Source organism: Pygocentrus nattereri, chromosome 17 (genome assembly GCF_015220715.1).
Source record: "Pygocentrus nattereri isolate fPygNat1 chromosome 17, fPygNat1.pri, whole genome shotgun sequence".
Taxonomy (NCBI): domain Eukaryota; kingdom Metazoa; phylum Chordata; class Actinopteri; order Characiformes; family Serrasalmidae; genus Pygocentrus; species Pygocentrus nattereri.
Window position 1 is genome coordinate 7,169,591 of NC_051227.1, and position 27,919 is coordinate 7,197,509.

At 36.7% G+C, this 27,919-nt stretch overlaps 1 protein-coding gene across 1 annotated transcript in view; it reads right to left on the bottom strand.

Annotated features, from left to right (window-relative positions):
- Nucleotides 1-410: 410 nt before the first annotated feature.
- Nucleotides 411-27,919, bottom strand: part of LOC108434379 (limbic system associated membrane protein) — a 347,051-nt gene continuing 319,542 nt past the window's right edge. Inside the window, exons 4-7 of the mRNA XM_017709450.2 lie at nt 27,380-27,511; nt 22,307-22,427; nt 7,228-7,376; nt 411-4,310 (exon numbers count right to left, since the gene is read on the bottom strand). Coding sequence (XP_017564939.1) covers nt 4,213-4,310; nt 7,228-7,376; nt 22,307-22,427; nt 27,380-27,511 — 500 coding nt within the window. The 3' untranslated portion in view covers nt 411-4,212. The remainder of the gene's footprint in view (nt 4,311-7,227; nt 7,377-22,306; nt 22,428-27,379; nt 27,512-27,919) is intronic.

The following is a 27,919-nucleotide window of genomic DNA, read 5'->3' on the forward strand; positions in this document are numbered from 1 at the left end:
CAGATTACAGGTTTAGCTGTGCCACAAGGCTCTGTTCTAGGAATGCTTCTGTTTTCCCTGTATGTGCTGACGAAAACACAAAAAAGCCACATGACTTACAACCTTTTGATACAGAAACGGTCTGTTCCTCGGCCAGTTGCCATTTTTCAGACTGTAAATGATCAAACTGGCCCAAAAATAAATCAACAAAATTACATGAAATGTACACCAAGCAACGCTACATGTATGTAATTTATGGTGATGTCTTGAGCAGGTTTAGATACTGGCCTACAACAGTTTGCAGTAAGAATAAACAATTTATGGAGGCTTTTTACTAACATTGTTTGATAAACATAAGCCACAACAGCAAAAACAACACAAAAGGAAGAAATTCAGCAGTACTTTGAATCCATTTTTTCAAATACAGCACATCAAATTCAAATGACTTTATTTCATTTTTCATTGAACATTTCATGGGTACTTTACAGTACATAAGATTTTTAGAAATCGATTGCAGTAATCTTAGAATAAACCAAAGCCGTTATAAAATGTTCATTGCATTGAAATGAGAGTTTGCGGAAAAGTTTCTGGAATTTACTACTGACATGAGAAGTCCGAGTACGACATTCCCTTTCTGGAGAGTCCTAGCCGAATAAGGTTCACATATACAAATGAAAAGGAAAACCAAACCTCCTGAATCTTTGCTTCGAGTGCAAGAAATCCAGAAGAATCGAAAGGAAATGGACTACATGGATGGTGGAAGGCTACACACAAAGCAATCGTTGTTAGCTGGACATCCTGGCTTGCAACCACAGCCGTGGAGTAGATGATTTTATAGCTTATGTAAGTATTAACATGGAATCAAACATATAGACAGCAGTGACAGCTGTACATTGGCATTCAGCTACAATACACGCCCGTCACAGTTTAGAGCAGGAGGATCTGATCGCTACCGAAAGGCCTTTTCAAGACTGAAGGACAAAACCTTGGATATTTGGCGGAGGAAAACTGGTCTAAAGGAGATCGCTAGCCCTTCATGCGCTGACCGCTTTAGCATGTAGCCTAGCCTACTCTAAACTGTGACGAAGATCACGCACACACACAGCAGGTGAGCGGGAGGTCGTAACAAGGCATTAAAACTCAGCCGCCGGGCAGCTCACTGAGTGATCAGTCACTCGAGAGGCCTTGGGTGTGGGTGGGTCTTGAGAGAAGAGAGATTTAAAGAGAGAATCCAGGATCAAATATCCAAACCTGGCCATCCAAACCTGAATGCGCACATCGAAAGTATAATATGTACGTAACGCTCGCATTTAAACGTGATACGAAACATAAACGCCGGTCATAAGTGAGGACATTTTTTATCTAACGCAATTTCTTCTTTCATTTTTTTTTCCACTTTAACTTTTGGCAACAAGCGTGTAGGTATTCCCATTTCAATGCTAACACCTCCATAATGGAGATTTACATTCTATATATATTAAAAAAAAAAAGACAAAAGGAAAAAGGAAATTAAAAAGGGAACTCTATCCGTTTTCCCACAGGTTATAGTACCGTGTTAAATTCTCGATAATAAAAATCTTCGTACCCTAATCGGTTTTACTTACAGTTAATCCTCAACAAATTCACTAGCCTATTAAGAAACATGGACGTAATATATTATCATTATTATTATTGTTTTTTTTTTTAATATATATATATATATTTATATATTTAAGGACAATGGATTCAAGTAGATATATACACAACGTTAATTGTAATGGACGAACAGAAGAAAAATAAAGCAAAACAACAAAACACTCCGCTTTCTGTCAGAGAATAGAGGAGAAAAGAAGAATAAAAACAACAGAAGAACAAGCAAAAGCATTCATTGGTGTCATACATTTCAGTCTAGAGTCACGCACACATTAGCTGGATGGTACATAGTCCACGAATGGCGGATGGGGAGCGGATGGAAGAGGAGGAGGGGAAAGAAAAAAAACAAAAAACAAGCCGGGAGATTTTCACAGTTAAGAATTAGTGACCAGAAACCGCCCCGCCTGCCTAAAAGACCAGTTAAAGTGGTGTGGCGTTGACAATCGAGATCAACAAGCCTCTTGTTAAAGTGTAGAGATGACGACAGACCACTGGTTTCACTTAAAAGAAGATGAAAAAAAAAATATATATATATATATATATATTCAACGATCAGCTTCTCTTGGCATGCGCCGTCCTTTCTGGCCACTCTTACCGTCCCCTCACCAGAGGACAGTGTCATGGAGCGGAGAAACAAGAGACTTTTATTTTGAACACGATCACGATGCACTGTAACTAACAGGCTAAAGCTCCTGTCAGGAACAGCAGGGCTAGCAGGTTTGCTGGCTTTGACTACCAAAATAATAATAAACACATTTTCACAACTTTCCCTTCACTGCAAATGTAGTCGATCAGCTGAGGTGCCTCAGCTTTCCTGCCTCTGTAGCTTCATCTGGAGCTACAAGGCTAACGTAGCACAAAAACTTAGCTGTGTGGCTAAATCTTCACAGACTTGCTTCAAACCACAGTGAGCTGGTAACGTAGACTTGCTTTTGTGGTTTTAGACACAGTTATCAACCAAAAATGGACTAAACGGAGGCATTTCAAGTTTGTTTTTACAGCTTTTATTGCCCCAGATAGCAAGAGTACAACTTATCATGCCGCTGTTAGCCCAAAAGCTGGTGGTCCGCTGGCAGCTTCGTGCTCAGCGCTTTCTGGGCCCACCAGTCGTTAAGCTAGAGTGTTATTTTGCCTTAATTTCTTTCTTTTGTTATCATTTATTGATCATAAATGGGGGTAATAAGTGATTTTAACAGTGGTATCGTGAAGAAAGCTGGTTATACAGCTGTAAACAACTGTAGCACAGCATTTTCAGCAAAATTACTTTCATTGGGTGTAGATATTAATTATCCCCCCTCCTCCAATTTTTAATAATAATTGTCTTAGTATATTTTCCAAAACTAAAAGATTTGTTGGAGGAGATTAAAAGCTGGTATGATCTTGTGTGCAGGACAGTAATCTGGGTGGTCCGAGGTCGGACCAGCAGTGAAGTGTGGTCCTGACGCCAGCGAACCGATGTCCGCTTAGCCGGCGCTCGCTATCTGGGGCTGAGCTACATACTTGCCCGATTTGTTTTGACTAACCGGCTACGTCTGAGTGAGCGGTTCCGTTGTGCTGATCGGGTTTTTCTCAGCCTGCTCGGTTCCTGACCGGTGCTTTAGACTTTAGTCTAGGCTCAGCCCAACCGTCCTCTTCAGCAGAAACTGCTCATTTAGCATGGAGCTAGCACCTTTGTTAGCACAGAGCTGGCCAACCATGAAACTGAGTGTGGTACTCTGCTGCTAGCTGGCTAAGCTAACTCACACAGACCCTTAGTAGACCCCCAGCTACGTATTTTAGCACGCTAGCAAACTAACTGCAGTAAGATTTGGTGTCCGGCTTGCGAATCGTGATCAGTGCGCTAACTCTACGCTGCTCCGAAAGTGGGGTAACTGGCTGTTTTCCATTTGGTGATGCTTTTAGCGCTGGTTGCTGTAGCTTATATGTCTTCCTGCTGAGAAACGGGAGCTTTTTTTTTTCTTTTTTCGTATTTTGTTCCTTTACTAGCGTCTCTCTGCATTGCTTACGTTACACATTTTGGCAAATACCGAAGACATCTGTAAAGATCGGAGAGTACAATATCAAAGTTTAGCGCTCTGGATATCTGGATGATTGTTGAGCGACGCGGCTGAGAGTCCAAACTCTCGCTAATGTGCAAGTTTTCTGCTCTGCTAGTTCTCAGGATGGCGCGAGAAGAGGCGAGCCAAACTAAAAACCTGGAATAAAAAAAAAAACAAAAAACAAAAAAAACCTCCAGGACAGTGGAAAACGGGGATTCGACAAGTAAAGATAACAATTATCATGTCTTAGAAAGAGCACTGCCTTCTTTCTACTTCTTCTCCGGTTTCGGATTCCTTTCTTTTTTAGTTTTCTTTTTTTTTTTGTACTTTTTCAACACTGCCACACGTTAACAGCCCGTCCCGTTCCTCTTTTTGAATTGTAAGTGTACCTAGTTTTGCGTGCTTTGAGGCACGGTACGTTCAGGATGGTAATGCAAACAGTCTGGGAGAGAGAGAGAGAGAGAGAGAGAAGAGGAGAGAGAGGGATAGAGAGGGTTAGAGAGAGAGAGAATAAGGAAGAGAAAGAGAGAAAGGTGGTGGTGAAAGACTGCAGCGCTGAGTATTAACAATTGAGTAGAGGCAGGAGGAGGGGCAGCACGAGGAGCCACATGGACAGACAGATGCATGCTGAGCCGTTGATGTCCCGTCCAGTTCCAGGTCCTATAGAGAAAAAGATAAAGAGGCAAGAAATTAAGGAACGTATTGTACCATTATATACTCTTTATGGCATAGCACACCAATATACCACACACACAGTATACAGCATAACTACACTAGCACATACTGCACACTGCATACTGTCCTCGTATATACGCTATACCTCATATCGTACCATTATATACTGTATACTGTATATAAGTATATACCATATACTGTTCCATTATACACTCACCAGCCACTTTATTAGGTACCTTGCTAGTAAAAGGTTGGACCCCCTTTTGCCTTCAGAACTGCCTTAATTCTTCATGGCACACTTTCAACAAGGTGTTGGAAACGTTCCTCAGAGATTTGGGTTGGTTATTTGAGTTCCTGTTGTCTTTCTATCATCTGGAACCAGTCTGCCCGTTCTCCTCTGACCTCTCACATCAACAAGGCATTTTTGTCCACACAACTGACCGCTCACTGGATATTTCCTCTTTTTCGGCCCATTCTCTGTAATCCCTAGAGATGGTTGTGCGTGAAAATCCCAGTAGATCAGCAGTTTCTGAAATACTCAGACCAGCCCGTCTGAGACCAACAACCACACCACGTCCAAAGCCACTTAAATCCTCTTTCTTCCCCGTTCTGATGCTCGGTCTGCACTTCAGCAAGTTGTCTTGACCACCTCTACATGTGTAGAGCAGCAGTGAGTTGCTGCCGTATGATTGGCTGATTAGCTATTTGTGTTAACAAACAACTGAACATAAGGTGTAGGTTTATTAGCTACACTGAGGTGTACCTAATAAAGTGGCTGGTGAGTGTATAGTGTATAATATACTAGTATACACGCATACCATGTACGATATTATACACTGTATAGTGTACTTGTATACACTGTAACATTATACCATATGTTGTACTATTATATACTTCATAATATACTAGGATATACTGTACCACATTCCATGTTGTACATATAATTATACACTACACACAACATGCTGTAACAATATATACACTATATACTGCATACTTCACCACTACAGTATATACTGCATATCATACTGGTATATACTATTTACCATATACCACAATAGTAAATACTGTATATTGTGTAGTGTATTAGTTTACACCATATACCACATATTGCACTGTATATATAGTATATACTGTACCAGTGTAATGTAATGTACTGTATTAAGTATACTGCATATAATGCATACTGCATAATATACCATTATATACTATATTGTATATACTATATAACATTTTTTATATGATTTAAAATCCAGAAATGGAACTTCAGGCCATTATTTAAGTGAGGAGACATTTATTGGTAGACACTGACATCTGGTGGCCAAAGTGTGAAGTTCAGTTTGAGAATTCAGACAGTTTCTGCCTCAAATAATCTGAGAGTTTATTATTCCATTGGAAGCAATTACTGTTCTAGATCATTATCAGTTGTGGTTTATTGCTCTCAGGATCAATATGTAAATAGACTGTTCGAGGCTTGGAAATGGGTAAACAAACATACAAACACACCAACATCCAGAAAAGCACTATTTATTTATTATATACTTTTCTCAGCAAATAAACACAAAAACGACACAAACAAATAGATTTGAAAACGTGTCTTGGGTGCCTAAGACTTTCGCACAGTACACACACACACACATATATATAAAACCATGAATGTAGAAAGAAATGTGACGGAGAGCACAAGAGACATAGTGATGCAGACAGTTAGAAATGGTCATCCTGCCAAAAGACATATTGCCAAAGACCCACTAGATGGCACCAGAGTGAGCAGTAAATGCAGAATCTACAGTTTTGAGAATACATTTGAGACTTTTGTAATAATGTGTGTTCATCAATGAGGAGGGATTAAAATATATACATGTCTGAAATGTTCAGTTTGATTTTATTTAATAGAATCAGTATTATTACTGTATTTAACCCCTTAAAATACACAGGCTTATCCCATACTCAGGCTTAATATTCAGCAACTACTAGCCTTTTCTGCCTTTTACGGGGTTAAACTTTGGAATAGTTATTTCACAAACTCAATTCCAAAAGTGCTGGAACTGTAGGTAAAATGCAAATTAACACAGAAAACAGTGATTCGTTATTTTTGATGCATATTCAATTGAACACAGTAAAGTTAAAAATTGAATATCTTGTCTTTATTCTGTTTTCAGTCAAATCAACTGATTTACAAATCAGTTTTCCTGCATTTTACCTTCCAAATTTCTGGAAATGGGTTGGTAAAGTTTTGACCAATTCAAATCCAATCTGGATTTTCTCTGTGGACTGTAGTAAGTTCAAGCGAGCTCTCACATTGGTTAGGGCTTCAGGAGACAGACTGAAGGCCTTACACACTGGCTTAACTACCAACAAAATTAGGAACTGACAGAGGAATCAACTGGTCATGTTTTGATTCACAATGTGACCAATACACCATTCCAGGCCTTCTGTAAGTTCCAGATACGCAAACCATGAATATGAGGTCTAAACAGTTTCCAGTTAGTTGCTAGGAATGGACAACAGTGGTGGCAGCTCTATGGCCGGACTGAAAGAGTCGCTCAAATACATGTTAATGTCTGTTAGCTTCACATAGAACTGAAAATTTTTATGAGCTTCAAATATTTGTAATTCATCAAGAATGACCTACAATGTGCACCAGTGTTAGCTTAACACTAACATCCCATAAGGGTGCTAGCATACCTTAGCGTTGTCATAGCTTCACAGGCTTTTTTCTCTCATTTTCAGGACTGAGTTTTCTTGGCCTGAACTGAAACCCAAGCTCTAATAGTCACGGTTTCTCGCTGACATGCACCTCCTGAAGTGAATGAAGCTTCACTGTCACTTTGTTAATCTCTCTGAATCTCTGCTGACGCTGTGAGAGTGACGCTAACTGTGTTTATGTGTGGTCACTCACTGTAAAGGAACACGCTAGCGTTGTGTCTTCCCAGTCGGTTGGTGGCCACACAGGTGTAGTTTCCGTAATCATCTTCTGTGACGTTGGCTACCAGCAAAAGGGTGCGAGTACCAACGATCTGAATGGTGATGCCCTGCATATTAGATAGCCTGGAGAGAGAGAGAGAGACAAAGAGAGAGAGAGACAGGGAGAGAGAGAGAGAGGGAGAGAGTGAGAGAGAGAGAGAGAGAGAGAGAGAGAGAGAGAGAGGGAGAGAGGGAGAGAGAGAGACAGAGAGAGAGACAGAGAGAGAGGAAGAGAGAGAGAGAGAGACAAAGAGAGAGAGAGAGGGAGAGAGAAAGAGAGAGAGAGGCAAAGAGAGAGAGAAAGAGAGAGAGAGGGAGAGAGAGAGAGAGAAAGAGAGAGGCAAAGAGAGAGAGAAAGAGAGAGAGAGGGAGAGAAAGAGAGAGAGAGACAGAGAGAGAGAGGGACAGAGAGAGAGAGGCAAAGAGAGAGAAAGAGAGAGAGAGAGAGGGAGAGAAAGAGAGAGAGACAGAGAGAGAGAGGGAGAGAATGAGAGAGAGAGGCAAAGAGAGAGAGAAAGAGAGAGAGAGGCAAAGAGAAAGAGAAAGAGAGAGAGAGGGAGAGAAAGAGAGAGACAGAGTGAGAGAGGGAGAGAGAGAGAGTGTGTGTGAGAGAGAGAGAGAGAGAGAGAGAGTGAGAGAATGAGAGAGAGAGGCAAAGAGAGAGAGAAAGAGAGAGAGACGCAAAGAGAGAGAGAGAGACAGAGAGGGAGAGAAAGAGAGAGACAGAGTGAAAGAGGGAGAGAGAGAGAGAGAGAGAGAGAGAGAGACAGAGAGAAAGAGAGAGAGTGTGAGAGAATGAGAGAGAGAGAAGCATTAGAATGAAATTCGCAGTTCTCACAGGTCCTTTGGCTCAACCACTCAAATAGTCAAAAGTAGTCCTGTGGTCAGAACAGAAGCACAAGATCACCTGGTCAAATGTTTGAAAACTGTTTAAAAAAAAACCTGCAGCAACACTGGACCATTGTGGACAAGACTGGATACCCCTGAGCTAAAGACTGTAATGTATCAGTGGAATCATGAAATAGCTGGAACTCAAGTCCTCTATTATGACTGCATTTGTCTCTACAGTAAGTATATTTAACTTTACACAAGGTGTTTCTCTAGAGTAAGTGTATTTACCTCTGTGGTAAGTGCATTTACCTCTATATTAAGTTTATTTACCTCTCTGGTAAGGGTATTTACCTCTGTGGTAAGTGTATTTGTCTCTGTGATAAGTGTATTTATCTCTATGTTAAGTGTATTTACCTCTGTGGTAAGTGTATTTATCTCTATGTTAAGTTTATTTACCTGTCTGGTAAGTATATTTACCTCTGTGGTAAGTGTATTTATCTCTGTGGTAAGTGTATTTATCTCTGTGATAAGTGTATTTATGTCCATGTTAAGTTTATTTACCTGTCTGGTAAGTATATTTACCTTTGTGTTAAGTGTAATTATCTCTATGTTAAGTGTATTTACCTCTGTTGTAAGTGTATTTACCTCTGTGGTAAGTGTATTTGTCTCTGTGATAAGTGAATTTATCTCTATTTTAAGTGTATTTACCTCTGTTGTAAGTGTATTTACCTCTGTGGTAAGTGTATTTACCTCTGTTCTAAATGTATTTACCTCTGTGGTAAGTGTATTTGTATCTGTGATGAGTGTATTTATCTCTATGTTAAGTGTATTTACCTCTGTGTTAATTGTATTTACCTCTGTGGTAAGTGTATTTGTCTCTGTGATAAGTGTATTTATCTCTATGTTAAGTGTATTTACCTCTGTTCTAAATGTATTTACCTCTGTGGTAAGTGTATTTACCTCTGTGGTAAGTGTATTTGTCTCTGTGGTAAGTGTATTTATCTCTATGTTAAATGTATTTACCTCTGTGGTAAGTGTATTTACCTCTGTGGTAAGTGTATTTACTACTGTTCTAAATGCATTTACCTCTGGTGTAAGTGTATTTGTCTCTGTGGGAAGTGTATTTATCTCTATGTTAAGTGTATTTACCTCTGTGGTAAGTGTATTTATCTCTATGTTAAGTGTATTTACCTCTGTTCTAAATGTATTTACCTCTGTGGGAAGTGTATTTACCTCTGTGGTAAGTGTATTTGTCTCTGTGGTAAGTGTATTTATCTCTATGTTAAATGTATTTGTCTCTGTGGGACGTGTATTTATCTCTATGTTAAATGTATTTACTACTGTTCAAAATGTATTTACCTCTGTGGTAAGTGTACTTGTCTCTGTGGGAAGTGTATTTGTCCCTGTGATAAGTGTATTTATCTCTATGTTAATGGTATTTACCTCTGTGGTAAGTGTATTTACCTCTATGTTAAGTGTATTTACCTCTGTGGGAAGTGTATTTACCTCTGTGGTAAGTGTATTTGTCTCTGTGATAAGTGTATTTGTCTCTATGTTAAGTGTATTTACCTCTGTGGTAAGTGTATTTACCTCTATGTTGACTGTATTTACCTCTGTGGTAAGTGTATTTACCTCTGTGGTAAGTGTATTTACCTCTGTTCTAAATGTATTTACCTCTGTGTTAAGTGTATTTGTCTCTGTGATAAGTGAATTTATCTCTATGTTAAGTGTATTTACCTCTGTGTTAAGTGTATTTACCTCTGGGGTAAGTGTATTTACCTCTGTGGTAAGTGTATTTGTCTCTGTGATAAGTGTATTTATCTCTATGTTAAGTGTATTTACCTCTGTGGTAAGTGTATTTACATCTGTGGTAAGTGTATTTACCTCTATGTTAAGTGTATTTACCTCTGTAGTAAGTGTATTTACCTCTGTTCTAAATGGATTTACCTCTGGGGTAAGTGTATTTGTCTCTGTGATAAGTGTATTTATCTCTATGTTAAGTGTATTTGTCTCTGTGATAAGTGTATATATGTCTATGTTAAGTGGATTTACCTCTGTGTTAAGTGTAATGATCTCTATGTTAAGTGTATTTACCTCTGTGGGAAATGTATTTACCTCTGTGGTAAGTGTATTTGTCTCTGTGATGACTGTATTTATCTCTATGTTAAGTGTATTTACCTCTGTGTTAAGTGTATTTACCTCTATGTTTAGTGTATTTATCTCTATGTTTAGTGTATTTACCTCTGTGTTAAGTGTATTTACCTCTGTGGTAAGTGTATTTACCTCTGTGGTAAGTGTATTTATCTCTATGTTAAGTGTATTTACCTCTGTGGTAAGTGTATTTACCTCTATGTTAAATGTATTTACCTCTGTGGTAAGTGTATTTACCTCTGTGGTAAGTGTATTTACCTCTTTTCTAAATGTATTTACCTCTGTGGTAAGTGTATTTGTCTCTGTGATAAGTGTATTTATCTCTATGTTAAGTGTATTTGTCTCTGTGATAAGTGTATATATGTCTATGTTAAGTGTATTTACCTCTGTGTTAAGTGTAATTATCTCTATGTTAAGTGTATTTACCTCTGTGGGAAATGTATTTACCTCTGTGGTAAGTGTATTTGTCTCTGTGATGACTGTATTTATCTCTATGTTAAGTGTATTTACGTCTGTGTTAAGTGTATTTACCTCTGTGGTAAGTGTATTTACCTCTGTGGTAAGTGTATTTATCTCTATGTTAAGTGTATTTACCTCTGTGGTAAGTGTATTTACCTCTGTGGTAAGTGTATTTGTCTCTGTGATAAGTGTATTTATCTCTATGTTAAGTGTATTTACCTCTTTGGTAAGTGTATTTACCTCTATGTTAAGTGTATTTACCTCTGGGGTAAGTGTATTTTCCTCTGTGGTAAGTGTATTTACCTCCATGTTAAGTGTATTTACCTCTGTGGGAAGTGTATTTACCTCTATGTTAAGTGTATTTACCTCTGTGGTAAGTGTATTTTCCTCTGTGGTAAGTGTATTTACCTCTATGGTAAGTGTATTTACCTCTGTGGGAAGTGTATTTACATCTGTGGTAAGTGTATTTGTCTCTGTGATAAGTGTATTTACCTCTGTGGTAAGTGTATTTACATCATTGGTAAGTGTATTTGTCTCTGTGATAAGTGTATTTATCTCTATGTTAAGTGTATTTACCTCTGTGGTAAGTGTATTTATCCCTATGTTAAGTGTATTTACCTCTGTGGTAAGTGTATTTACCTCTGTTCTAAATGTATTTACCTCTGTGGTAAGTGTATTTGTCTCTGTGATAAGTGTATTTATCTCTATGTTAAGTGTATTTGTCTCTGTGATAAGTGTATATATCTCTATGTTAAGTGTATTTACCTCTGTGTTAAGTGTAATTATCTCTATGTTAAGTGTATTTACCTCAGTGGGAAACGTATTTACCTCTGTGGTAAGTGTATTTGTCTCTGTGATGACAGTATTTATCTCTATGTTAAGTGTATTTATCTCTATGTTAAGTGGATTTACGTCTGTGTTAAGTGTATTCACCTCTGTCGTACGTGTATTTACCTCTGTGGTAAGGGTATTTGTCTCTGTGATAAGTGTATTTATCTCTATGTTAAGTGTATTTACCTCTGTGGAAGTGTATTTACCTCTGTGGTAAGTGTATTTACCTCTGTTCTAAATGTATTTACCTCTGTGATAAGTGAATTTATCTCTATGTTAAGTGTATTTACCTCTGTGTTAAGTGTATTTACCTCTGGGGTAAGTGTATTTGTCTCTGTGATTAATGTATTTATCTCTATGTTAACTGTATTTACCTCTATGTTAAGTGTATTTACCTCTGTGGTAAGTGTATTTACCTCTGTGGTAAGTGTATTTACCTCTGTGGTGAGGGTATTTGTCTCTGTGATAAGTGTATTTATCTCTGTGTTAAGTGTATTAACCTCTATGTTAAATGTATTTACCTCTGTGGTAAGTGTATTTATCTCTGTGGTAAGTGTATTTACCCCTGTGGTAAGTGTATTTGTCTCTGTGATAAGTGTATTTATCTCTATGTTAAGTGTATTTACCTCTATGTTAAGTGTATTTACCTCTGTGGTAAGTGTATTTACCTCTGTGCTAAGTGTATTTACCTCTATGTTAAGTGTATTTACCTCTGTGGTAAGTGTATTTACCTCTATGGTAAGTGTATTTACCTCTGTGGTAAGTGTATTTGTCTCTGTGGTAAGTGTATTTACCTGTATGTTAAATGTATTTACCTCTGTGGTAAGTGTATTTACCTCTGTTCTAAATGTATTTACCTCTGCGATAAGTGAATTTATGTCTATGTTAAGTGTATTTACCTCTTTGTTAAGTGTATTTACCTCTGGGGTAAGTGTATTTGTCTCTGTGATAAGTGTATTTATCTCTGTGGTACGTATATTTACCTCTGTGGTAAGTGTATTTGTTTCTGTGATAAGTGAATTTATCTCTATGTTAAGTGTATTTACCTCTATGTTAAGTGTATTTACCTCTGTGGTAAGTGTATTTACCTCTGTGGTAAGGGTATTTGTCTCTGTGATAAGTGTATTTATCTCTATGTTAAGTGTATTTACCTCTGTGGTAAGTGTATTTACCTCTGTGGTAAGTGTATTTACCTCTGTTCTAAATGTATTTACCTCTGTGGTAAGTGTATTTACCTCTGTGGTAAGTGTATTTGTCTCTGTGGTAAGTGTATTTACCTCTGTGTTAAGTGTATTTACCTCTATGTTAAGTGTATTTACCTCTGTGGGAAGTGTATTTGTCTCTGTGATAAGTGTATTTATCTCTATGTTAAGTGTATTTACCTCTGTGGTAAGTGTACTTACATCTGTGGTAAGTGTATTTACCTCTGTGGTAAGTGTATTTATCTCTATGTTAAGTGTATTTACCTCTGTGGTAAGTGTATTTACCTCTGTGGTAAGTGTATTTACCTCTGTAGTAAGTGTATTTACCTCTGTTCTAAGTGTATTTACCTCTGTGGTAAGTGTATTTGTCTCTGTGATAAGTGTATTTATCTCTATGTTAAGTGTATTTGTCTCTGTGATAAGTGTATATATCTCTATGTTAAGTGTATTTACCTCTGTCTTAAGTGTAATTATCTCTATGTTAAGTGTATTTACCTCTGTGGGAAATGTATTTACCTCTGTGGTAAGTGTATTTATCTCTGTGATAAGTGTATTTATCTCTGTGATAAGTGTATTTATGTCCATGTTAAGTTTATTTACCTGTCTGGTAAGTATATTTACCTCTGTGGTAAGTGTATTTATCTCTGTGGTAAGTGTATTTATCTCTGTGGTAAGTGTATTTACCTCTGTGTTAAGTGTATTTACCTTTGTGGTAAATGTAATTATCTCTATGTTAAGTGTATTTACCTCTGTTGTAAGTGTATTTACCTCTGTGGTAAGTGTATTTGTCTGTGTGATAAGTGGATTTATCTCTATTTTAAGTGTATTTACCTCTGTTGTAAGTGTATTTACCTCTGTGGTAAGTGTATTTGTCTCTGTGATGAGTGTATTTATCTCTATGTTAAGTGTATTTACCTCTGTGTTAAGTGTATTTACATCATTGGTAAGTGTATTTACCTCCGTGGTAAGTGTATTTATCTCTATGTTAAGTGTATTTACCTCTGTGGTAAGTGTATTTATCTCTATGTTAAGTGTATTTACCTCTGTTCTAAATGTATTTACCTCTGTGGTAAGTGTATTTACCTCTGTGGTAAGTGTATTTTTCCCTATGTTAAGTGTATTTACCTCTGTGGTAAGTGTATTTACCTCTGTGGTAAGTGTATTTACCTCTGTTCAAAATGTATTTACCTCTGTGGTAAGTGTATTTGTCTCTGTGGTAAGTGTATTTATCTCTATGTTAAATGTATTTACCTCTGTGGTAAGTGTATTTACCTCTGTGGTAAGTGTATTTGTCTCTGTGGGAAGTGTATTTGTCCCTGTGATAAGTGTATTTATCTCTATGTTAAGTGTATTTACCTCTGTTCTAAATGTATTTACCTCTGTGGTAAGTGTATTTGTCTCTGTGATGAGTGTATATATCTCTATGTTAAGTGTATTTACCTCTGTGTTAAGTGTAATGATCTCTATGTTAAGTGTATTTACCTCTGTGGGAAATGTATTTACCTCTGTGGTAAGTGTATTTGTCTCTGTGATGACTGTATTTATCTCTATGTTAAGTGTATTTACCTCTGTGTTAAGTGTATTTACCTCTATGTTAAGTGTATTTATCTCTATGTTTAGTGTATTTACCTCTGTGTTAAGTGTATTTACCTCTGTGGTAAGTGTATTTACCTCTGTGGTAAGTGTATTTATCTCTATGTTAAGTGTATTTACCTCTGTGTTAAGTGTATTTACCTCTGTGGTAAGGGTATTTGTCTCTGTGATAAGTGTATTTATCTCTATGTTAAGTGTATTTACCTCTGTGGTAAGTGTATTTACCTCTGTGTTAAATGTATTTACCTCTGTGGTAAGTGTATTTACCTCTGTGGTAAGTGTATTTACCTCTGTTCTAAATGTATTTACCTCTGTGGTAAGTGTATTTGTCTCTGTGATCAGTGTATTTATCTCTATGTTAAGTGTATTTGTCTCTGTGATAAGTGTATATATGTCTATGTTAAGTGTATTTACCTCTGTGTTAAGTGTAATTCTCTCTATGTTAAGTGTATTTACCTCTTTGGGAAATGTATTTACCTCTGTGGTAAGTGTATTTGTCTCTGTGATGACTGCATTTATCTCTATGTTAAGTGTATTTACCTCTGTGGTAAGTGTATTTACCTCTGTGGTACGGGTATTTGTCTCTGTGATAAGTGTATTTATCTCTATGTTAAGTGTATTTACCTCTGTGGTAAGTGTATTTACCTCTGTGTTAAATGTATTTACCTCTGTGGTAAGTGTATTTACCTCTGTGGTAAGTGTATTTACCTCTGTTCTAAATGTATTTACCTCTGTGGTAAGTGTATTTGTCTCTGTGATAAGTGTTTTTACCTCTGTGGTAAGTGTATTTACCTCTGTGTTAAGTGTATTTACCTCTGTGGTAAGTGTATTTACCTCTGTTCTAAATGTATTTACCTCTGTGGTAAGTGTATTTGTCTCTGTGATAAGTGTATTTATCTCTATGTTAAGTGTATTTACCTCTTTAGTAAGTGTATTTACCTCTATGTTAAGTGTATTTACCTCTGTGGTAAGTGTATTTTCCTTTGTGGTAAGTGTATTTATCTCTATGTTAAGTGTATTTACCTCTGTGGCAAGTGTATTTGTCTCTGTGGTAAGTGTATTTACCTCTGTGGTAAGTGTATTTACCTCTGTGTTAAGTGTATTTGTCTCTGTGGTAAGTGTATTTACCTCTGTGTTAAGTGTATTTACCTCTGTGGGAAGTGTATTTACCTCTGTGGTAAGTGTATTTGTCTGTGTGATAAGTGTATTTATCTCTATGTTAAGTGTATTTACCTCTGTGGTAAGTGTATTTACATAATTGGTAAATGTATTTACCTCCGTGGTAAGTGTATTTATCCCTATGTTAAGTGTATTTACCTCTGTGGTAAGTGTATTTACCTCTGTGGTAAGTGTATTTACCTCTGTTCTAAATGTATTTACCTCTGTGATAAGTGAATTTATCTCTATGTTAAGTGTATTTACCTCTGGGTTAAGTGTATTTGTCTCTGTGATAAATGTATTTATCTCTATGTTAAGTGTATTTACCTCTGTGGTAAGTGTATTTACATCATTGGTAAGTGTATTTACCTCTGTGGTAAGTGTATTTTTCCCTATGTTAAGTGTATTTACCTCTGTGGTAAGTGTATTTACCTCTGTGGTAAGTGTATTTACCTCTGTGGTAAGTGTATTTACCTCTGTTCAAAATGTATTTACCTCTGTGGTAAGTGTATTTACCTCTGTTCTAAATGTATTTACCTCTGTGATAAGTGAATTTATCTCTATGTTAAGTGTATTTACCTCTGTGTTAAGTGTATTTACCTCTGGGGTAAGTGTATTTGTCTCTGTGATTAATGTATTTATATCTATGTTAACTGTATTTACCTCTATGTTAAGTGTATTTACCTCTGTGGTAAGTGTATTTACCTCTGTGGTAAGTGTATTTACCTCTGTGGTGAGGGTATTTGTCTCTGTGATAAGTGTATTTATCTCTGTGTTAAGTGTATTAACCTCTATGTTAAATGTATTTACCTCTGTGGTAAGTGTATTTATCTCTGTGGTAAGTGTATTTACCCCTGTGGTAAGTGTATTTGTCTCTGTGATAAGTGAATTTATCTCTATGTTAAGTGTATTTACCTCTATGTTAAGTGTATTTACCTCTGTGGTAAGTGTATTTACCTCTGTGCTAAGTGTATTTACCTCTATGTTAAGTGTATTTACCTCTGTGGTAAGTGTATTTACCTCTATGGTAAGTGTATTTACCTCTGTGGTAAGTGTATTTGTCTCTGTGGTAAGTGTATTTACCTGTATGTTAAATGTATTTACCTCTGTGGTAAGTGTATTTACCTCTGTTCTAAATGTATTTACCTCTGCGATAAGTGAATTTATGTCTATGTTAAGTGTATTTACCTCTTTGTTAAGTGTATTTACCTCTGTGGTAAGTGTATTTGTCTGTGTGATAAGTGTATTTATCTCTATGTTAAGTGTATTTACCTCTGTGGTAAGTGTATTTACATAATTGGTAAATGTATTTACCTCCGTGGTAAGTGTATTTATCCCTATGTTAAGTGTATTTACCTCTGTGGTAAGTGTATTTACCTCTGTGGTAAGTGTATTTACCTCTGTTCTAAATGTATTTACCTCTGTGGTAAGTGTATTTACATCATTGGTAAGTGTATTTACCTCTGTGGTAAGTGTATTTTTCCCTATGTTAAGTGTATTTACCTCTGTGGTAAGTGTATTTACCTCTGTGGTAAGTGTATTTACCTCTGTTCAAAATGTATTTACCTCTGTGGTAAGTGTATTTACCTCTGTTCTAAATGTATTTACCTCTGTGATAAGTGAATTTATCTCTATGTTAAGTGTATTTACCTCTGTGTTAAGTGTATTTACCTCTGGGGTAAGTGTATTTGTCTCTGTGATTAATGTATTTATCTCTAAGTTAACTGTATTTACCTCTATGTTAAGTGTATTTACCTCTGTGGTAAGTGTATTTACCTCTGTGGTAAGTGTATTTACCTCTGTGGTGAGGGTATTTGTCTCTGTGATAAGTGTATTTATCTCTGTGTTAAGTGTATTAACCTCTATGTTAAATGTATTTACCTCTGTGGTAAGTGTATTTATCTCTGTGGTAAGTGTATTTACCCCTGTGGTAAGTGTATTTGTCTCTGTGATAAGTGAATTTATCTCTATGTTAAGTGTATTTACCTCTATGTTAAGTGTATTTACCTCTGTGGTAAGTGTATTTACCTCTGTGCTAAGTGTATTTACCTCTATGTTAAGTGTATTTACCTCTGTGGTAAGTGTATTTACCTCTATGGTAAGTGTATTTACCTCTGTGGTAAGTGTATTTGTCTCTGTGGTAAGTGTATTTACCTGTATGTTAAATGTATTTACCTCTGTGGTAAGTGTATTTACCTCTGTTCTAAATGTATTTACCTCTGCGATAAGTGAATTTATGTCTATGTTAAGTGTATTTACCTCTTTGTTAAGTGTATTTACCTCTGGGGTAAGTGTATTTGTCTCTGTGATAAGTGTATTTATCTCTGTGGTACGTATATTTACCTCTGTGGTAAGTGTATTTGTTTCTGTGATAAGTGAATTTATCTCTATGTTAAGTGTATTTACCTCTATGTTAAGTGTATTTACCTCTGTGGTAAGTGTATTTACCTCTGTGGTAAGGGTATTTGTCTCTGTGATAAGTGTATTTATCTCTATGTTAAGTGTATTTACCTCTGTGGTAAGTGTGTTTACCTCTATGTTAAATGTATTTACCTCTGTGGTAAGTGTATTTACCTCTGTGGTAAGTATATTTACCTCTGTTCTAAATGTATTTACCTCTGTGGTAAGTGTATTTACCTCTGTGGTAAGTGTATTTGTCTCTGTGGTAAGTGTATTTACCTCTGTGTTAAGTGTATTTACCTCTGTGGTAAGTGTATTTACCTCTGTGGTAAGTGTATTTACCTCTGTAGTAAGTGTATTTACCTCTGTTCTAAGTGTATTTACCTCTGTGGTAAGTGTATTTGTCTCTGTGATAAGTGTATTTATCTCTATGTTAAGTGTATTTGTCTCTGTGATAAGTGTATATATCTCTATGTTAAGTGTATTTACCTCTGTCTTAAGTGTAATTATCTCTATGTTAAGTGTATTTACCTCTGTGGGAAATGTATTTACCTCTGTGGTAAGTGTATTTATCTCTGTGATAAGTGTATTTATCTCTGTGATAAGTGTATTTATGTCCATGTTAAGTTTATTTACCTGTCTGGTAAGTATATTTACCTCTGTGGTAAGTGTATTTATCTCTGTGGTAAGTGTATTTATCTCTGTGGTAAGTGTATTTACCTCTGTGTTAAGTGTATTTACCTTTGTGGTAAATGTAATTATCTCTATGTTAAGTGTATTTACCTCTGTTGTAAGTGTATTTACCTCTGTGGTAAGTGTATTTGTCTGTGTGATAAGTGGATTTATCTCGATTTTAAGTGTATTTACCTCTGTTGTAAGTGTATTTACCTCTGTGGTAAGTGTATTTGTCTCTGTGATGAGTGTATTTATCTCTATGTTAAGTGTATTTACCTCTGTGTTAAGTGTATTTACATCATTGGTAAGTGTATTTACCTCCGTGGTAAGTGTATTTATCTCTATGTTAAGTGTATTTACCTCTGTGGTAAGTGTATTTATCTCTATGTTAAGTGTATTTACCTCTGTTCTAAATGTATTTACCTCTGTGGTAAGTGTATTTACCTCTGTGGTAAGTGTATTTTTCCCTATGTTAAGTGTATTTACCTCTGTGGTAAGTGTATTTACCTCTGTGGTAAGTGTATTTACCTCTGTTCAAAATGTATTTACCTCTGTGGTAAGTGTATTTACCTCTGTGGTAAGTGTATTTATCTCTATGTTAAGTGTATTTACCTCTGTGGTAAGTGTATTTACCTCTGTAATAAGTGTATTTGTCTCTGTGATAAGTGTATTTATCTCTATGTTAAGTGTATTTACCTCTGGGGTAAGTGTATTTGTCTCTGTGATAAGTGTATTTATCTCTGTGGTAAGTGTATTTACCTCTGTGGTAAGTGTATTTGTCTCTGTGATAAGTGAATTTATCTCTATGTTAAGTGTATTTACCTCTGTGGTAAGTGTATTTACATCATTGGTAAGTGTATTTACCTCTGTGGTAAGTGTATTTACCTCTGTTCTAAATGTATTTAACTCTGTGGTAAGTGTATTTGTCTCTGTGATAAGTGTATTTATCGCTATGTTAAGTGTACCTCTATGTTAAGTGTATTTATCTCTATGTTAAGTGTATTTACGTCTGTGTTAAGTGTATTTACCTCTGTGGTAAGTGTATTTACCTCTGTGGTAAGTGTATTTATGTGTATGTTAAGTGAATTTACCTCTGTGGTAAGTGTATTTACCTCTGTGGTAAGGGTATTTGTCTCTGTGATAAGTGTATATTTGTCTATGTTAAGTGTATTTACCTCTGTGTTAAGTGTAATTATCTCTATGTTAAGTGTATTTATCTCTGTGGGAAATGTATTTACCTCTGTGGTAAGTGTATTTGTCTCTGTGATGACTGTATTTATCTCTATGTTAAGTGTATTTACCCCTGTGGCAAGTGTATTTACCTCTGTAGTAAGTGTATTTACCTCTGTGATAAATGTATTTATCTCTATGTTAAGTGTATTTACCTCTGTGGGACGTGTATTTGTCTCTGTGATAAGTGTATTTATCTCTGTGTTAAGTGTATTTACCTCTGGGGTAAGTGTATTTACATCTGTGGTAAGTGTATTTACCTCTGTGGTAAGTGTATTTATCTCTATGTTAAGTGTATTTACCTCTGTGGTAAGTGTATTGACCTCTGTTTTAAATTTATTTACCTCTGTGGTAAGTGTATTTGTCTCTGTGATAAGTGAATTTATCTCTATGTTAAGTGTATTTACCTCTATGTTAAGTGTATTTACCTCTGTGGTAAGTGTATTTACCTCTGTGGTAAGTGTATTTACCTCTGTGGTAAGGGTATTTGTCTCTGTGATAAGTGTATTTACCTCTATGTTAAGTGTATTTACCTGTATGTTAAGTGTATTTACCACTGTGGGAAGTGTATTTACCTCTGTAATAAGTGTATTTGTCTCTGTGATAAGTGTATTTATCTCTATGTTAAGTGTATTTACCTCTGGGGTAAGTGTATTTGTCTCTGTGATAAGTGTATTTATCTCTGTGGTAAGTGTATTTACCTCTGTGGTAAGTGTATTTGTCTCTGTGATAAGTGAATTTATCTCTATGTTAAGTGTATTTACCTCTATGTTAAGTGTATTTACCTCTGTGGTAAGTGTATTTACATCATTGGTAAGTGTATTTACCTCTGTGGTAAGTGTATTTACCTCTGTAGTAAGTGTATTTACCTCTGTTCTAAATGTATTTACCTCTGTGGTAAGTGTATTTGTCTCTGTGAGAAGTGTATTTATCGCTATGTTAAGTGTATTTGTCTCTGTGATAAGTGTATATATCTCTATGTTAAGTGTATTTACCTCTGTGTTAAGTGTATTTATCTCTATGTTAAGTGTATTTACCTCTGTGGGAAATGTATTTACCTTTGTGGTAAGTGTATTTGTCTCTGTGATGACTGTATTTATCTCTATGTTAAGTGTATTTACCTCTGTGGTATGTGTATTTACCTCTATGTCAAATGTATTTACCTCTGTGGTAAGTGTATTTACCTCTGTGGTAAGTGTATTTACCTCTGTTCTAAATGTATTTACCTCTGTGGTAAGTGTATTTGTCTCTGTGATAAGTGTATTTATCTCTATGTTAAGTGTATTTACCTCTGTGTTAAGTGTAATTATCTCTATGTTAAGTGTATTTACCTCTGTGGGAAATGTATTTACCTTTGTGGTAAGTGTATTTGTCTCTGTGATGACTGTATTTATCTCTATGTTAAGTGTATTTACCTCTAGGGTAAGTGTATTTGCCTCTGTGGTAAGTGTATTTGTCTCTGTGATAAGTGTATTTATCTCTATGTTAAGTGTATTTCCCTCTGTGGTAAGTGTATTTACCTCTGTTCTAAATGTATTTACCTCTGTGGTAAGTGTATTTACCTCTGTGGTAAGTGTAATTAACTCTATGTTAAGTGTATTTATCTCTATTTTAAGTGTATATACCTCTGTTGTAAGTGTATTTACCTCTGTGACAAGTGTATTTATCTCTATTTTATGTGCATTTACCTTTGTGGGAAGTGTATTTACCTCTGTGATAAGGGTATTTATCTCTATGTTAAGTGTTTTTATCTCTATTTTTAGTGTACTTACCTCTGTGGGAAGTGTATTTACCTCTGTGATAATTTTATATATCTCTATTTTAAGTGTATTTACCTCTGTTCTAAGTGTATTTACCTCTGTGGTAAGTGTATTTACCTCTGTGGGAAGTATATTTACCTCTGTGGTAAGTGTATTTATCTCTATTTGAAATGTATTTATCTCTATTTTAAGTGTATTCACATGTGTTGTAAGTGTATTTACATCTGTGTTAAGTGTATTTACCCCTGTGGTAAGTGTATTTATCTCTATTTTAAGTGTATTTACCTCTGTGGTAAGTGTATTTTCCTCTGTGGTAAGTGTATTTATCTCTATGTTAAGTGTATTTACCTGTGTTGTAAGTGTTTTTACCTCTGTGTTAAGTGTATTTATCTGTATATTAAGTGTATTTACCTCTATGTTCATTGTATTTACCTTCATGGTAAGTGTATTTTTACCTCTGTGATAAGTGTGTTTACCTTTGTAGTAAGTGTACTTAACTCTGTGATAAGTGTATTTACCTCTGTGATAAGTGTATTTAGCTCTGTGGTAAGTGTGTTTACTTTTTCGGTATAAGTGTATTTACCTTCATGGTAAGTACATTTACCTCTATGGTAAGTGCATTTACCTTCATGGTAAGCGTATTTACCTCTGTGGTAAGTATATTTACTTCTGTGGTACACACATTTATTTCTATGGTAAGTATATCTATGATCAGGAGCAGTACCTCTTGTCGTCTCGGTACCACTCGAACTCTGGTTTAGGCACGGCTGTGGCGTCACACTGCAGGACACCCAAACGGCCCATCTGCGTCTCCGAGCTTTTAGCAAGCTTAATGAAAGGTGGATCTGTGGGGTAGAGACAGAGAACAGGCCATTTTTATTCAGTCTGTGGCTGAGATGTCACAACCTCCTATTCAGCCTACAACAGTGTAGCTCCTCCCATTCACACTGAAATGATGTGGAATGTTGTTCCTGCTAACTGTTACTGGAGTGGAAGATGTAGGAAAACGCTGTGCTGTTCCTGGCTGTCAGGAAGCAAGCAGATTATAATAGTTTTCCCATAGATATTAATGGACTTTCAGTGCTATAGGCAGGTAGAAACCCGTAACAAGATTTAGAGGCTTGAGGTTCAAAAGGAGGTTGCCATGAGTGAAATGCTGCTGTTAGTGAAGCTAAAGAGATGGAGCGGGACATGGGCTCAAATAAAACATGAGTCAGCCATGGTGTGGAGGAAAAGGTCAGCAGTATGATTTGCAGTATCAGTGCTGTTTCCACAGTTAAGGCACACAAATATCCGACAGACAGAAAGAGAGAGAGAGAAAGAGGCACACGGGATGAGTCTGCTGATGGAGCACAGTGTGGGCAGTTGTCAGTATAAGTAGGTAGAAGTAGTGAAGCTAACAGATTAACTATATTTTCCAGTAGCATGATTGTAATTTAGCCAGTTTCCAAATTAAGTAGTTTTTGGGTAGTGATGCTATTTTAGCGATCAAGTAATGGGATCCTCAGACTTTACAACTATACATTTTAGGAAAACATTTTGGACCAGATTCATAAAACATAAGGTTAAAATCTGTCAGTAACTTTCAGTGCCAGCTCTACCTAATAAGCGACATAAGTAGTTGCAACAAGGCACCTTAGGGGGCCACCCTAACAACGTATGGGTTATTACAGTACCACTTTGTTGTCTAAGATGCTTGAGTGAGGAGAAAATACATATGTTAATGTGGTGCTACTTGCTTTGGCTTGTACTAGGACAACAAGAAAGTGGTTCTGGGGTCTATTGAACAAACTTCTATGTATGCAAATGGTTCTACACAGAGCCCATTGTACTAAACATTCTCTGAGTTTCTGTATCAATGATCAGTATCTATGTTTGTTCATGATTTAATTGTAGAAAATTTGGCATCTACTGAGAAATATCTGGCACACAGCTGGTTAGCCTGTCTTGATCATCAGAAGGAAGTGTCATCAGCATAGCTTTGAAAATGTATATTATGCTTCCTAATGGTATCACCTAGAGGTAGCATGTACAAAAAGAAAAGCAATGGCCCTAAAACTGAACCTTGCAGGACTCCAAAAGAAATCTTTTTAATGATTTCCCACTGAAACCATGAACTGCCTATTACCTAAATATGATTTAAACTATTCTAAAGCTGTGTCCAAGAGGCCAACCCAGCATTCTGCAAACACCTTCTGTAAAATACAGAAAACATGGAGAGACTAGTTCAGTTATTCTGCTTCTAAACTGTGGAGCTCAGTGCACCTTTTATTAGACTGTCAAACTTAGTTCACACCTTTAAAGACATTTGAAAATGCACCTTTTAGCATATCAATTAATTTAGCATTCAATTAACACTTTACATCTCTTTGGTGTTTCTTTTTCATTTAATCTGTTATCGTCTTGTCCAAAATACTATCACCTGTCTGTAAAGCACTCTGAGCTGTCACCGGTATGAAAAGTCCTCTATAAATAAATAAAGATTTATAATAAAATAAAGAACAGCTGTAACATCATTTAGTGCCACTGTAATTCCAGCCTGTAACTCTGTCTGCACGTCACACTGCAAAGTCGTCTCTGTTTTCTGAGGCGCCTGAGGTCCTTCAACATCTGCCAGGCTATGCTCAGGATCTTTTATAAGTCTGTGGTGGTGAGTGTTATCCACAATGCTGTTGCATGCTGGGGAAGCAGGATGAGGGTGAACTCCAAACTCTAGAACTCCACCCTCAGTGTGTGATTCACAAAGTGTGGCTCATCTGTGCAAAACTCAATACCTAACTGTGCTGTTCATATGTGTAATAATAATAATTATTGTGTGCAAAAACTCAGAGGTACAATAATTTGAACTGCTTTATACTAGATGTTTAATATTTATTATCACAGTCACCGACACTTTACTGTATTCAAAAGAACTTAAATCTCGGGTACATATTACAAAATTCTCTTTTTTGTTTTAAATTATTAAAGTGTTTATTTTTTTACATAAATGGTTGCAGCTGTAATAACTGCAGTTTCTCTCTGGGATCAATAAAGGATTCTGATATTAATATTTAGAACATAATAAACAAAGCAATGATATTGCTTGAGTGAATTAGTGTATTTTGGCTCTAATATAGAGCCGGAATTGGCGGAACTTCTTCACAGTTTGCACCCTACACCCTTAAAAAATGGTTCTTCTAGGGTTCTTTACTTAAAGCAGTTGTTCTTTTTAGAAACATGGGTTCATGGTGAAACATGGTGAAATGGTTCTTCACATTGATGGACAATGTGTTCTTTAAAGACAATTTCTCTTTTGAAAAAGCTTCTATATCGTACCAAAATGGTTCTTCTATTGTTTCAAGCTTCACATTGTTGCTATATAGACCATTTTTGAAAGGTTCTATATATTGTATATGTTTTTTTTTGGTTTTTGCTTTTTTCACCATGTCCACTGTGGCAGCTGATTCAGCTATAATTGGAGTGTCTTTGCATCCACAGTGTAGGAATAACAACCGTTTTATACATAAGCCCCCATTTTAAAAACCCAAAAGTAACTGGACAGTTGTTCAGTGGCCAGATTCCCTCAGTATTTTACTTACAGGTAAACAGATAAAAGGTCTAGAGCTAGATTTGCGGTGCATCTGTTGGAATCTGTTGCTGTTAAGTTTCAACATAAAGTCTGAAGAGGTTTACTGCCAGTGAGGCAAGAAATCATTAGGCTGAAAAATCATCCCAAACCAAGCAGGGAGGGAGCAAAATCATTAGGCCGAACAAACCTTTGGTGCATTCTAAAGAGGAAGAGCACACTGGTGAGCTTGGAAGCAAACCAACGTACTGGAAGACCATGGAGAACAACTGTAGTGGATGATGAAAACCCCTAAAACTTGAAACTTCAGCTTGAGAGTCTCATGTTACCATTACTGGCATTTGATGTCATGACAGCTTAAGTCAAATGCAGATTTTTGCTATCATGGTATAAAACATTAAGACATCTGTCAGTACAGTGGTAACAGTAGGCTATTTTAAGGGTACGTCAGCAGTGGTCCAGAATCAGGCTGAATGGCAACATGGTATATCCCTGTATTGTGTATTCTTATTGGAACAAATTGTATAACTGGCAGGTCATTATAATTTTAATTACCCTCGAATACAACATCAATCATGAAGCAGCTTCAACGTAACACACTACATCTGCCATGCGGGAATAAAAGTGCGAGTGTGCTCTGCATCTGTCACAAGCCTAAACATCCTTTTTTATACTTTCAATTATGACGAACTCTTTCTTAAAAACCTATCTGTGCCTGATTCACGTCTGCGGTGTGGAAATGATGAGGTAATTGGCAGCTGAAGTGGCAGCGAAATCAGGAACGAAGGCGTTGTTTTGTTTTCTGCAGCAATCACCCTGTACATTCGATCAATCAACATGGGCTGTATTTTCTTACATGTCATACTAGTGGGACTATAGGCATTGTGTAATCAGCCCACCATGAAGGGTGGGTATTTATTTGTTTTATCATTTATGGTTTTATTTCTAATCCATCAATCCATGGTGGAACTGTGCCGCCCATCAAAAGTTTGGGGACGCCTAGCTTTTCACAATGCTTTTAGTAAAAGTGAGTGTGCTTTGTTTGACAGTTTTCCAGAAAGTACATATTCACTGAGCACTTTATTCGGAACCTGTACCTCATTCATGCAGTCAATCATGTGCTGACAGTGCAGTGCATAAATCATGCAGATACGGGCCAGCAGCTTCAGGTAATGTTCACATCAAACGTCAGTTGTGGTACAATAGTGGTGAACAGGAAAGCATCTCGGAATGCGCATCACATCCAACATTGAGGTGGATGGGCTACACCAGCAGAAGATCATGTCGAGTTCCAGTTCTGTCAGCCAAGAGCAAAAAGCTGAAGCTGCAGTGGGCACAAACTCACTAAATCTGGACAGCTGAAGAGTGGAAAAACATAATCTGGTCTGATGAATCTTGAATTTTGCTGAGGCTCACAGATGGTAGGCCTAGAATTTGGTGCCAACAGCATTTATCCATTAGCCTAACTTGCCTTGTGTCAGCAGTCCAGGCTGGTGGAGGTGATGTAATGGGTTGGGGAATGTTTTCTTAGTACACTTAGGAGCTGTTAATACCAATCACTCTTGAACATCACAGCCTGTCTGAGTGTTGTTGCTGACCAGTCACATCCCTTCATGGCCACAATTTATCATCTTCTATTGGCATTTTATGAACATGACCCTGAGTTTGGTGTTCTTTAGTGGTCTTCCCAGTAACCGGATATGAATCCAATTGAACACCTTCTGGATGTGATGGAACGGGACATTGATTGCATAAAAGTGCACCTGAAAAATCTGCAGGAACTGCGTGATGCAATCATGTCAACAAGGTATGTTTCCAACATCTTGTGGATGCAATGAAGAACTGAATCGGTTTTGAAAGTGAAGGGAGGCCCTACCCAGGATGTGTAGTGTTCCTAGTAAAGTGCTCAGTGAGTGTATTTATAACATATAGTTATATAACGTATAACCTATTACTAAAAACCTATTACTAGTTCATCAACATTGTCATAGTTCATCAAAATGACGCCCCCTACAGCAGCTTTAAACTGCCAAGCACACTTTCTATATTGTGTTTCTGCAGGTAAACCGGCTTGGAAAAGCTTGGATTTTGACATGTGGCGAGTGCTGTGCTTTCACAGGAACTGGTTATTAAAACTTAGTATTTAGGATAAGTTGGGAACTGACCAATAATCAGATTAAAATATTATAATAATGAAAAAGAGTGAAAAATGGTCCCCAGTCAGGTACTTACAGTTGACGACCACATTGACGTATTTGACATCAGGCGTTGCTACGTCGTTGCTGGCTTTGCACTCGTAGCGTCCGGCCTGAGTGCGCATGATTCCATAAATTTCCAAATACTCGCCCACCTCCAGAGTCTCTGCTGCAGAGAAACAAACGGATCAACATCATCATCACCATCTTTGCCATCATTAATATTATCACCAGTATCTTCTGAATCAGTGCCACCATCATCACAGCCATTTTTTCATCATTTATATCACCACCACCACCATGATCAGCACTATTGTCACCACTGTTATAATGATTGCCATTTATCACCATCATCATCAAGCTCACAACCACTTATATCATCGCAATCATCATCCTCATCACCTTCATCTTCATCCTCATCATCTCAGTAATCACCATCACCAGCTTTGGCACTATCATCATTATCACCATTAGCTTTTCATCGTCATAATATCTCAAGAAAACAGTACATTTCCAGTAATATCCTAAAGTAAAATGAAGAGACAACCTTAAAATATAAGAAATTCCCAATAATGTG